The 12012-nt window shown below is 37.7% G+C and overlaps 1 protein-coding gene across 1 annotated transcript; it reads right to left on the reverse strand.

The window, feature by feature from the left end:
* Positions 1 to 1537: 1537 nt before the first annotated feature.
* On the reverse strand, positions 1538 to 11798 carry frg1 (FSHD region gene 1). Its single transcript, XM_034231539.1, has 9 exons — positions 11613 to 11798; positions 10425 to 10492; positions 8185 to 8307; positions 6495 to 6552; positions 5906 to 6020; positions 4573 to 4677; positions 4286 to 4377; positions 2126 to 2236; positions 1538 to 1692 (listed from the first exon to the last, which is right to left on the reverse strand). The coding sequence occupies exons 1-9, from the start codon at positions 11669 to 11671 to the stop codon at positions 1656 to 1658; spliced, it is 768 nt and encodes a 255-aa protein (XP_034087430.1). The 5' UTR covers positions 11672 to 11798; the 3' UTR covers positions 1538 to 1655.
* Between the last annotated feature and the right edge of the window lie 214 nt (positions 11799 to 12012).

A 12012-nucleotide genomic window follows, 5' to 3' on the forward strand; every position in this document is an offset into this window, starting at 1 on the left:
AGAAACCTCAGGGAGAGCAACAGAGGAGGGATCCCTCTCCCAGGACGGACAGACGTGCAATAGATGCCGTGTGCAAATCGAAGAGATAATACATTTTACAGCATATAGACCGAATGTTAGGAAATGCACGTGTCTGTAATAAGAAGATGAATCCACGAGGATGTCAGCTACAATCCTGTAGAAAAAAAAACATGTTGTATACCACATTCATTGTGTGACCAAAAATGTGAAGACACTGCAGTCAACATACTGTTTACAACTTCAAACAGAAGTTACATAATCATAATCCACATTGTTCGTACAATAAAGAACAAGAATTACAAACAAAAGAATACATACATATATATATATACTAAAAAAAGATTTATTTAATGAAAATTGTGGTAGACGAATCACAGAAATCAATGTCAGAATTAGTGCTCACTACACATACAAATACTGTTTGTCTTTATCTTTTACAACCACATTTTATTCCAAAAATATGGTCATATAATGATACAATAATACATTATCTGCTCTGACAAAACAAAAGTAAGTAAAATATGGGTACCACTTTGCAATACGACTACCCTTATAAAGGGTAAACCCTTTAAATCATAAAGGGTTTATAATTAGGTTATGAATTAGGTTGTAAACACTTTATGAATCATTAAGACCCATTTACAAACCAGTTCTAACATAGATCAACATAGGCTCAATATTTGGCAAGACGACTAAGCCTTACATTGGCTACTTAGCGAGAATCAACTCAGTGAACAACAGATACCAAGGATGCTGGCTGATGAAGAAGTAAGCTAAGTAGCCAATATAAGACTTGGCAGTATAGATAAATGTGGGCTCACTATTTGGCAAGATGACTAAGCCTTATATTGGCTACTTAGCGAGAATCAACTAAGTGAACAACACATACCAAGGATGCTGGCTGAGGAAGAAGATGAAGTAAGCTAAGTAGCCAATATAAGGCTTAGCAGTACAGATACATGTGGGCTCACTTTTTGACAAGCAACCGGTTGCAGTTGCCCTGTTTATCTCATGTCTTATAAAAGCTTATTAATGATTTAGTGTTCACAACCTAATTAATAAATGAATTACAAACTATTCGTAAACCCTTTATAAGGGTAGTCTTATTGTAAAGTGGTACCAAAATGTGCGTAGCAGAACTTTGTTTTTCTTTTTTTGCACCCCATAACCCCTCCGATTAATTCTGTAATACTTTGAAGTGGATCACTGTATACCAAACTTTAGGTATTAAGTATTAACAATATCATTATAAATCCCTCACAGGGGCATTCGCCTGCAAAACAGGATCTTTTACTAATGATCCTTTAAGTTCTTTGGCATATGATAGTAGGACTTTTATTGGAATCTTACATGTATGTTTATTTTAAGTTGCTGTATTGGTTCTTTTACTTACTAAATCACTGCTACAAAGGATACACTTATTTATTTACAGAATTTGCCAATGGGTGAACACAATTATTGTATTGTCACCATTAGGATGAATTCAATATAAGCAACACACAAATACCAACACAACTAATTTGACCATGTAATTTTATTAAAAAAAAGAAAAATAGGAAAATTATTAAATGTCATATCAAATGGTAAAACATTTACAAATGAAGACCGTAGCAAAGAAATTAAAAGTAGAGTCTTCACTTGCAGTACCGGTCTGCTTTCATTTTGCTTCTCCTGTAATGAGAGGAAAGACATGTTACAGTCAGTGTTGTTACTGAGCATTGTCTATGTGTCTAATATATGTATATTCCACTGTGTTGGTATAAGTAATTGCTTTTTGGGTTTTAATAGAGTTACAAGTAAATGTGCAGCTTTGTATAGTAGTTTTTTTTTAAAGAAAACATATTTAAGAACATTTCATTGCAACTTGTTATTTTCACATTTTCAAAAATGTTGTATAAAGTGTGTTTGTATTAATCCTCAGAAATTAAACTCAAGTGCCAATCTTTCATTAGCCTAGTATTTCAATGTTTTATTTAGCACAACTTGAATACCGTTAGTGAAAACTAGGAATTAGCAGCTCAACTGTTCTTTTGTGTATATTTCTTAATACCTGAATGAACAAATCAGAGTTTGAGATACACATCTAATGAGCTTATTTTCTCACCTGTCGAGCAATTGTTCATGAAACTTCCCATCCGTTCTGGCTTTCTTGAGCTCGGAGGAGTCTCCTTCATTAACCCGGAGCCGTCGATCTTGAAAACTCTGAAACTTTTTCCTGCAAACCACACAGAGACATTAATAAGAATAAAAAAGGATGAGCAAAGGCAAATGACTTAACACCAGAATCCACCACACATAAACAGACTTCAGACCCTCAAAATACATACAATAATTACAACTAATCCTCTTTTGAGGACTGACACTGAGGCGATAGAAGCTAACGGTAACAATCCAATCCAAACAATAAGCCTGATTATTCAAAAAAGCAGAATATCTAAATGTTGAAAATAGCAGCTAAATACTAAAGCTTAATGTCTAATCTGACTAGCTGCCACAAATCAACATATAATGTAATATAACTACCAATTAAAAAGTGGAAATGTTTTTACTATTCAAATTTCAGCTCAATTATATATGTAAAAAAAGGTACCACTGCACTGTGTGAACTTAATCCTCCCTTTGTCAGTGTGAACCTTCATGAACATGTAAATGTACATGGGTCATCTTAAAATAATCTGTTATTGTAATATAAGCAATCTTAATAATGCGTTCACATATCTACCACAGAAGTGCCATAACAAACTGAGGCATCTAGTCAGAAACTTCCTTGATATTTAGTCTCTCTGCTCTGCCTGTGTTTTATGATTCCCGGGCTGCTCTCCATCCTGAAAGGCCTTAGACGCTAAACACTACATCAAGACGCAGGCTCAAGGGCAGCTATTATCAACATGTCAACATGATGAGTCCATTTCCCCAGCATTCATCTAAAAGAAATAATAGAGCAGGAACACGATCCAAAGCATGCCAAGCAAAAAAAGCGCTTCAAACATATTGCCTAGAACTTAATAAGCTACAGGCGGCCCGTGTATAAAACACTTCCAGCATCGGAAGCTGAAATGTGGGATTGCCTACTTTCTCTTCCAACTCTAACAGGAGACCATCAATTGCATCTTTAAAGGCGCGAGACTGATGAGGCGGTAACTCAACCCTGTCCTCTCACACACTGCGATTTTGTTGTCAAAGTCTTGCCGGTGCTTTCTGACACAATGTGAAGATAATGGGAAGGATATCACCATCAATTTTCCCCTCAATCAAAACAAAGTGCTTCAGTACTCATACCAAAGGAGGCTGGAAGGTTTACTGCTCAAACTACAACACATCAGGCTGCTGTCAAAGTGTAATTATTACAGCTTAAAGGCAAAAGCCACCTCCAGGGTTTAAAACAGCAGGATAAAGAAATACAAGAGATACTCCATGTGCTGCATAATAAGTTCTCTGTTTTTGAATAGGAACATAAAGCATTTCAACTATACATTTTCCATGAATTTAAATCACATTTTAATTACTGTTTCTATGTGAGTCTGTATGTATATAACACTGTATGATAGCTGTGTACAATTAATATATATATTGTATATGTAATATGTAATGTAAATACTTTCTGTTTAGTGTCTTCCTATAGCTTATCCCATCTAACATGTCTCCATTATGTCTTATGGCTGTACGTGTATTTGTATTTAAACTTGTGAATGAATAAATAAATAAAATACTGTGTATAAATGGAGAGCACCCAAGACACCAATTCTCATTGTACGCAAATGCTCTGATGGCAATTTGTGAAGCTGAGTTGTTGTACTGTTGAAAGTGGTTCATTTTACTGTAGAGCAGCAAACCTTTACTAACATATTAAAACACATTAATGTCAAACTGCGAACCCTATCAGACGACTTCCATTTTAGAGGCAAGAAGAGTTAAAGGTGGTGCAATTCTGTATAAAGACTGTTAATATATTTAAAGTCAACACAACATTTACCGTCCCTTTCTCTTTATACATCCATGGCCTTTTCCCCGGGCTTGCCAGGAATATTTATGTGTGATAATTGTTTCCTATTTACAGAGCTAGGGCTTTGTATTTGTCACTTTATCTGATAGCACTTGGCTCTTATTTCACACTATATGCAGCACAAAGGGTCTACTGAACCGAACGGAGAATGTCAGGCAGTTATTAGGAAGTTATATTCAGAGAGAAGCCATCATGGGTTTCCTTCATTTGTTGTTGATTGAGCTGCTTGTTATCAAGTTAAACAAAGTGGAGGTTACGTACACATAAGTGACTTCGCATGTCTTCACGTTGCCCCGGTCCTCTTCAGCAATGTCATCTTTACGCTTGACCTCTCGCTCCACACCTGATCGGATCTGATTATCATTCAGGTAAAAAAAAACAATGAGAGAGAAGATTTGCATTAAATATAAATACCTTGAACCCCCCCCGGAGAGAGGTCACGAACATCTACCCCTTCCATCTCCACAGTCGGGACCTCACAGAGATTGCATGCTTAAAACGAAAGGCTTAACGTGCAACCTTGTGGAAGAACACAATTTACACATCACCTTCAGCATCTCGCCCTCCCCTGCTGTCTTGCTCTTGGCTTCGAGGTCCCCGCTCTCACTGTAGGAGATGAAACAGCTATTTGCTGCCAGGAGAGCCATTTTACCCTGAGGCAGAACAGAAGGAAAACAGAGGAGGGGGCAGTAGATTAGATAGAATTGCAGTGGGATTGGTTGTTGTGACAGGCATGAAAGGTTGCCTCATTTTTGATGTAAAAGAGTCTCAAGGTTGTGCCGGGCAGGTTGTTTATAGGTTCAACAAAGCATCAAAGCGAGCAGTGCACTAAAGTGATAAGGTAAACGCATTCTGCATAATGAAGTGTTATTTCTCTCCAATCTGCCGTGAGGCGAGCCGTGAAAGGCACGGGACAGCGATAGAAAAAGTGTCCCTTTGTTCATGATGTGCCTCAACGGCAAAGCATATGTTTATTTATTTCAACCAATTAAAGTTGTTTATATGGGAATCCATGGAGAACTTGAACTTAAAAATACATCTTAACAAGAGTAGTTCTTAGTGCATTATCCATAACTAAAGACTATTTTCATCATCAATCGATGTGCAATTTATCGTGCAATTTACAATGGCCATGTCAACAAAACGTCAAAATGCCCATCCCAATTGTTTTCATTATTATTTAAAACACGGCACAAATCCTGCTTAATCGGTTTATTATGATATATGACAAGAAAGGTATTAATTGTCAAATTTAAGAAGCTGAACCCAAGGACATGTTGACATTTTTGCTTGGATAACGACTTAAGTAGCTTAAGTAGCTCTGAAGATGACTGCCCACTAAGCCCCAATTAGTTCATCATATTAGAACAAGTTGGGAGAATACATTCACTTTCATATCAATGTATACAGTTTGAAACGGAGAAACACACCATAAAGACAAAATCATTTAGTATATAGTTATAGTAAGTTGACTCAATAATCCCGTTTTATAGAGGACAATAACAAATATAAGCTGTAAAGAAGTGGGGGACATGGGTCCGTAGTCATTTAGCAATTACAATTTGGAATTTAAGGATCTATGCTAAACAAATGAGTAATATAGTCATCAGATGTAATACAAACAACATTCAAATATTATTTCATCAATGGGGATAAAACACTAACTCATAAGACTGTCCAAAAATATAAATATCTAATGTCCACTGTTTGTTTCTGACCTCATTGATTACCAGTTTCCCGTCATCTCTCTCTACAGTCTGTAATCAAGTCTTACATCTACAGTGGATCGCCCTGTGTTTGAGACCATCTTCTTTTTATCCCATTTGACCTGCTGGGTTAAATCTACACATGCACCAAGATCAGGAGAAAAGATCCACTCACTCCCTCGAAGACCACCTCCCATTGTTCCCTGGAGCCAATGGCATCGGCGCGGCCCACCACCAGCCCATCTGAGTTGATACCCAGGTATTTGCCATATCCAGACTTTAAGGCTATCCTGCAACGGCAAGACATTACCACATTACATTTGACGACAGCAGTCAAATACTCACTGCCTCAAAAGACCAAACACAGAATTTGATAAAAACATTTTAAAGCCGATAAGCTTAATTTTGTATGGCTTTTCAATACTATCATCTCTTCAAACAAGAAAGGTTTACAAGTGTATCTGTAACGTCTTTTACACAAAATGAAATGACCTATTATTTAAACCTTGTGAATATGTTGTTGGCATTTTCATTGTTAAGCACCTTTTATAGCAACTCTTCAAAAAAGGTGGTAAACAAATACAAGTTTAACACTTATAAGAGAGTTAATTTGAGATGCACAACTGAAGCACCTCCATGAGGACAGGGTAAATTACTCTTGTACATTTAAACACAATAAAAAGTCCTTGCAGAAGTGAGGTAGTACATCTAAAGGATTATCAGTGGATGTAAATACTCTGCACAGTTTGTATCTTCTTCCTCACCTCGTGTCTGAGACCTTGACGGCTGTCAGCTGTTCTGGAGGGTCAGGTCCTTCATCCTCTAAATAAACAAGGGTTACATTTAAGAGATTTTACAGTTATTAGTATTGCTTTGTCTTTATATTGGCCCATACACAGATTTTTATTAAAATTCCGATTAGTAGTTATAAATGAGGCTCCTCTCTACCTCTTAAACACACCAATACAGTTGTAACAGGCAGCAAAGTTAAAAATGTTGTAATGTGAGATGATTGACCCGTAACCAAACTCTGATCTTTATTTATCAGAACAAACTTTCCCACACAATAACAATTGTTGACTAATTCAATTATTTACTGTGTAACTTTAATGTGCCATCGTCAAAATGTGCCTAATCTCTTCTCATAGGGTAATTATACTAAAGACCTGTTTCATGTTTAAGTAATGCACTTATTTTAATTAATAATGCAAACCCTCTGCTAGGTAGTGATCTGGGTCCATTTCATCAGCACCGACACATTTAGAATAAGATAAGGGAGGAAGTATCGTGTTGCATTTAAATGCTTTCTTTCACACTGAGGTCTCCTGGGTTCCTTATGATTTCCTAAAAGTGACATGTCTGTGATTAGGTCACTTGCTACCTTTACAATAATTCAAAGTTAAGCTCAATGTGTATCGCGTCATAGAGGCATCAGGTCAAAGGAGAGCAGAGTCTGCAAGACATTAACAAGGAAAGCATTAATAAAGTAAAGGTAACATGTGACACAAGCTGCTTCTTCCAAAGGCTGATTATCTTTGAAATATGTCATGTGGCGACCCTTGGAGTGGTCAAAAGAACATCAGCATGGTCCTCTGACCTGAAGAAGAATGTGAACACTTTCTTTCAGTGAGACGTTGCATTGTCCACAGCAGGGCGTCTGTGCAGGAAATAACCAGTAGCGAGGGGAAATCTCTAATCTCTCCCTTTATACTGCTAGCTCGTATCCACTTTCATCTCCTATAAACGAGCTTATGTGCATGGAGAGGATGAGGACCCACTAAGGGATTTGGGATGTTTCAATCTCCCAGCCGTTTCCTCTGGTTCTCACAAAACGTGGACTGAATTAATTGTGAGTAGTGTTTCATTCAGTGAGCAGCACTCCCTCAGTATGCCCAGAGGCAGAAGTGAGTGAAAACTAGCTCCGTCCTTACCCTTAACTCAACCACTGTTCAGCTTTTTCAGTCTGCTGTCTGGATTTACTACTTAAATACTTACTTATTTTGGGGCAGAAGGCAAAAGAAACACCTGCAGCCAACCTACAGTACACTCAAAATTAGGTCTTTCAAGTTTGTACAGCCACAGCATTAGTGGGCACATAAAGGAGTTCTTCATCTAAAATGCAGCAAAATGAAAATGCTAAACAGCTAATTTGGCATTATAATCCTTATTTTCAATGTCTTCCAGGTAATGTCCCACTCTTTTTCTGTGTGCTACATATATCAGTAGATATTACATTATGGCAGTTCAATACAAAATGTAATATCAAATATTAAATTAATGTGTCAATCCAAATAAATGTTGTTGCAACTGACTATAATATTTTAGGACGGACTCCCCCTTTCAACTATTCCCCTCAATATAGAGAAGTTTTACTGTGCTGAGAAAAAGTGATCAAAGTGTGTAAAAGTCCCCAGAGCTGTGCGAGTGACCCGGAGCCTGAAACCGTCTTCTTACCTTTGTGCGGTGCACCGATTGTGAAGAGCCCGCTGTCCAGGGCATGGATGTACGAGAAGTTCTGCATCTCTATGGCAACCGATCCAGTGATGTCCCCGAAGTTGCTGACGCACCACCAGCCACCTGGCGAGCAGAGGGACACATGTCACGAGGTGAAAATGAAACTGGATGCTGCTATGGGCTTGAAAGCCACAGAAGCTTGAAGGAGAATATTTCACTCAGAAAACTCTAGTTCTTTTAAAAGGTCCCCTATTATACTGTTTCTCATTAATATATTATAAGTAGGGCCGGGACTCGATTAAAAAAATTAATCTAATTAATTAGATGCTTTGTAATTAATTAATCGAAATTAATCGCATTTTTAATCACATATAAATATTTGACCTAAGAACAGTGAGAAGCAATTTTTTTCACATGGATTTTAGTATACCATTAGGCGCATTCACACCGCAGTACTTTTCCCACAAAGGTTCATGAGAACTTAGTTCATGAGAACTCTTTGAACCTGGGGGAGGATTAGGCAAATGAAGCCGCTGACGTCACTTCTTCTTCTTCTGCTTTGGGTTTACTGGCAGGCCGCAAACCACTTCACGGCGTATACTGCCGCCCAAAGTCCCAGGAGTTGGGGACTGGCTTCAGTAGAAGCTGCTGGGAGTCCCAGCAGCCTTCCGAGTAAATCGCCAGAACGCCGACACCTCCTCATCTCCACCGCTCCCATGTTTTATTTTGTGTTGCCATAAATTAGTCTCTCTGCGTTTCTGCGCTGGGCTAATGCTAATAATGCTAATGCGAGGATAATAAAATGGCGGCTTCACAAAACTTTTTGGGAGTTTTACGGGGCGTGGTTTGCAATCCGCCCAGCCAATCAGAAATATAGCTCTTTTCTCACAAGAGAGCCGTACGAAAGTCCCTGCTCTCTAGCAGCTCTCTGCTCTCTAGCAGGGACTTTCGTGGGGGTAAAAAGGTTCTCATGAACTAATTTTAGTACCGGCTCTTTTTGGTGTGAACGCGATAAAAGAGGCTAACGTCCACGCTAGCTGCTATATGTTTTGCATTGAGGTGATACTTGAGGCTTGATGTGCTGCGGTGATATGCGAATTCCTTTTTGCATAATTTGCACACAACCGTGCTCTTATCGACGCTTCCATCCGTCCGTTTTTTAAAATAACATTTCCCACTGTTGTTCACTGTGGTTTGTTGTTGTCTGAAGTCATGAACGTTAGTTGGTGCTCCAGTATAATCGGTACGCCTGAAACTCATCCAGTGAGAAACGTTCCGCGGTGCAAAAATAAGTGCGATTAAAATGCGTTAATTTTTTTAACGCGTTAATTTTTGTGTAATTAATTAATCTTAATTAACGCGTTAAAGTCCCGGCCCTAATTATAAGTATCAGATATATACAAACATGTCTCTGAAGTGTTTGGCTCCAAATACCAAACTGTTTCAGCCCTGTTTCAAAAGTGCTGAATCTCTGTCTGTTACTTTAGATGAAAATAAGGGGCCACTCCCCTCTGAGAGATATTTGGTTAAAAAATAACACAATAGGCACGTTCACACCGGAGTACTTTTCCCATTTAGTTCCGTTAGTGCCTGGAATTTTGCGTTCACACCAAAAAGAGTACTTAGTTCCGAGAACTTTTACCCCCATTTTTAGTGCCTGCTAGAGAGGTGGTACTATCCTGGGGAGCAAAAGTACCCATTTCGATTGGCGTGGCGAATTGCAAACCACGCCCCGTAAAACTCTGAAAAGTGTTGTGAAGCCGCCATTGTATTTGCTGGCATTAGCATTATTAGCATTAGCCCTGCGCACCAACGCACCTTGGTTGGTGATTGGCTAATGGTTACACAAGCAAAAAAATCGTTATGACATCATAAAGTGGCCAACATCTGATCAGCTTATTTTCAGACAGGTTTTTATATAAATGGATCAGGACAAAAAGAGAGGGGATCTTTTTTCCTGAAACTTTTAGAATCTCTTTACACATGTTTATGTGTAAAATACATGAAAAAGTGGATTTTGCATAATAGGTGACCTTTAAGAAAAACATTCAAGGCACTGATTGTGTTATTATTGGCTGATTTTGATATGCAGATACCAGAATGAGAAATATGTCTGTATTCATTTGTCCCACCCACCAACATTACATGCGACAAGTATATTCACAGCTTAATGGGACCATTAAGAGGATATCAAACATATGTGGTCTGCAATATTTTTGACAAACAATAGATAGACATACAAACAATATCAGGTTTTTCTTCTTCTTCTCCCTCTTTACTCTTCTTATCTTTATTCTTCTTCTTTTTCCTGTGAAAAAAATGAAAAAGTCAGGTTAGCAAATTCATCCATGGAAGAGGAATATGTTGTCTTTGTGAATACAACTGCAATACTCTTAAAATCAACGACAAATAACTGATATATTAATAACTTTTTAAGATGAAAAACCAAACAAAGTATCGATCTAGGACCGGAGCTGCAGGACCTTCAGAAAATACTCAATCTTGTTGACTACAAAGATTTACTAAACACCAGGCGGAACAGCATTTGTAACCGCCTCTCTGATTGAAAGTGAATGCTATCTCAGCTGTAACCACACACAACAGTTATGTCCCTGAACATCACTGCAGCGAGGTGAGAGGTTAAACACTGGATGTCTCTAAATAAATGAGAATACATTTTTTTTAATCTAAAATCATAACAACAAAGTGAATTATATGTTTACGTTTAATTGTTAATAATTACCTCTAATTAAGAAACTCAGAAGTGCCTCAAATTAAAAACAGTAATGACATATAAAGCTAAGTTACGAGGCACTGATATTTTTCTCCTCCAACTATCGTGTTTTATTCAGAGATTGCTAAAGAAGTCAAGAGTCAAACTAACGTTAACCTTTATTTATTTTTTCACAATGATGGAGCCCTTTTTAAGTTTGTGTTTTCTATGAACATCTTGTTTTCTTGTCACACTTTTACGTTACGTATGGAGTTGATCTCATGTGTCTTATCATTTAGCAGTATTATTTGGCATCTGGTACTGACTGTATTCATGGGTTTTGACAGACTTAATGCACTTCTGCGAAAAAATGTTAAACTGAGGTTATCTAACTTTACTTTGGATGTTGAACTAACGATAAAGCTACTTTGGGGCAATTCGTTTATTCGAAAATAAAACACTTTGATTTATTAGAGAGCCAACGAGTTAAACAAGGAGCTAACGTATTTTTGAACTAGTTGCAAACAGCCGAGTTAGATTGAAGATGTTAAGCAGCCTGTCACCATGCTGGTTGTTAAAAGTTTAAGACTGCTTATTTACGTTAACGTGTTAGCATCAGCTAGCTTTAGCTTTGGTTATACAAACACAGCTAGCAAGCCGTGAATAACACCGCAGACACAAGCGATTAATGTTACTCATTAAAATAAACACTTACCCTTTTTTAAGACCTTTCAAAACCAATTTGGTTTTTTTAACGTGAGAATATTCAGCCATTGCTTTGCTTAGCTAGTGGTTAGCCCGGCTGCTTGTTCCTAGTCACAACAAGTACGGTGGCTGTGGAGGCTCAATCTCCTTTTTTCCGATTCTCATCCGACCATTCAGTCCAAATCAATATTGAGTGTACTGAACTGTGCGTGTACCGCTCTGAATCAGTCTCTTTTGTCTCCAACCTAAATCTACCACACTACCTTTTTCATACTTACAAAAAATGATGAATAGGGTGCCAATGTGACAAACACTTGTACTCTGCAATACAATACAATCATCAATCAATGTTAGATTGTACTCTAATGCAAGAGTCCCATAACAAAATACATACTTTTCTTGTACTTTCT

This window comes from Gymnodraco acuticeps, unplaced genomic scaffold, assembly GCF_902827175.1.
Source record: "Gymnodraco acuticeps unplaced genomic scaffold, fGymAcu1.1, whole genome shotgun sequence".
NCBI lineage: Eukaryota > Metazoa > Chordata > Actinopteri > Perciformes > Bathydraconidae > Gymnodraco > Gymnodraco acuticeps.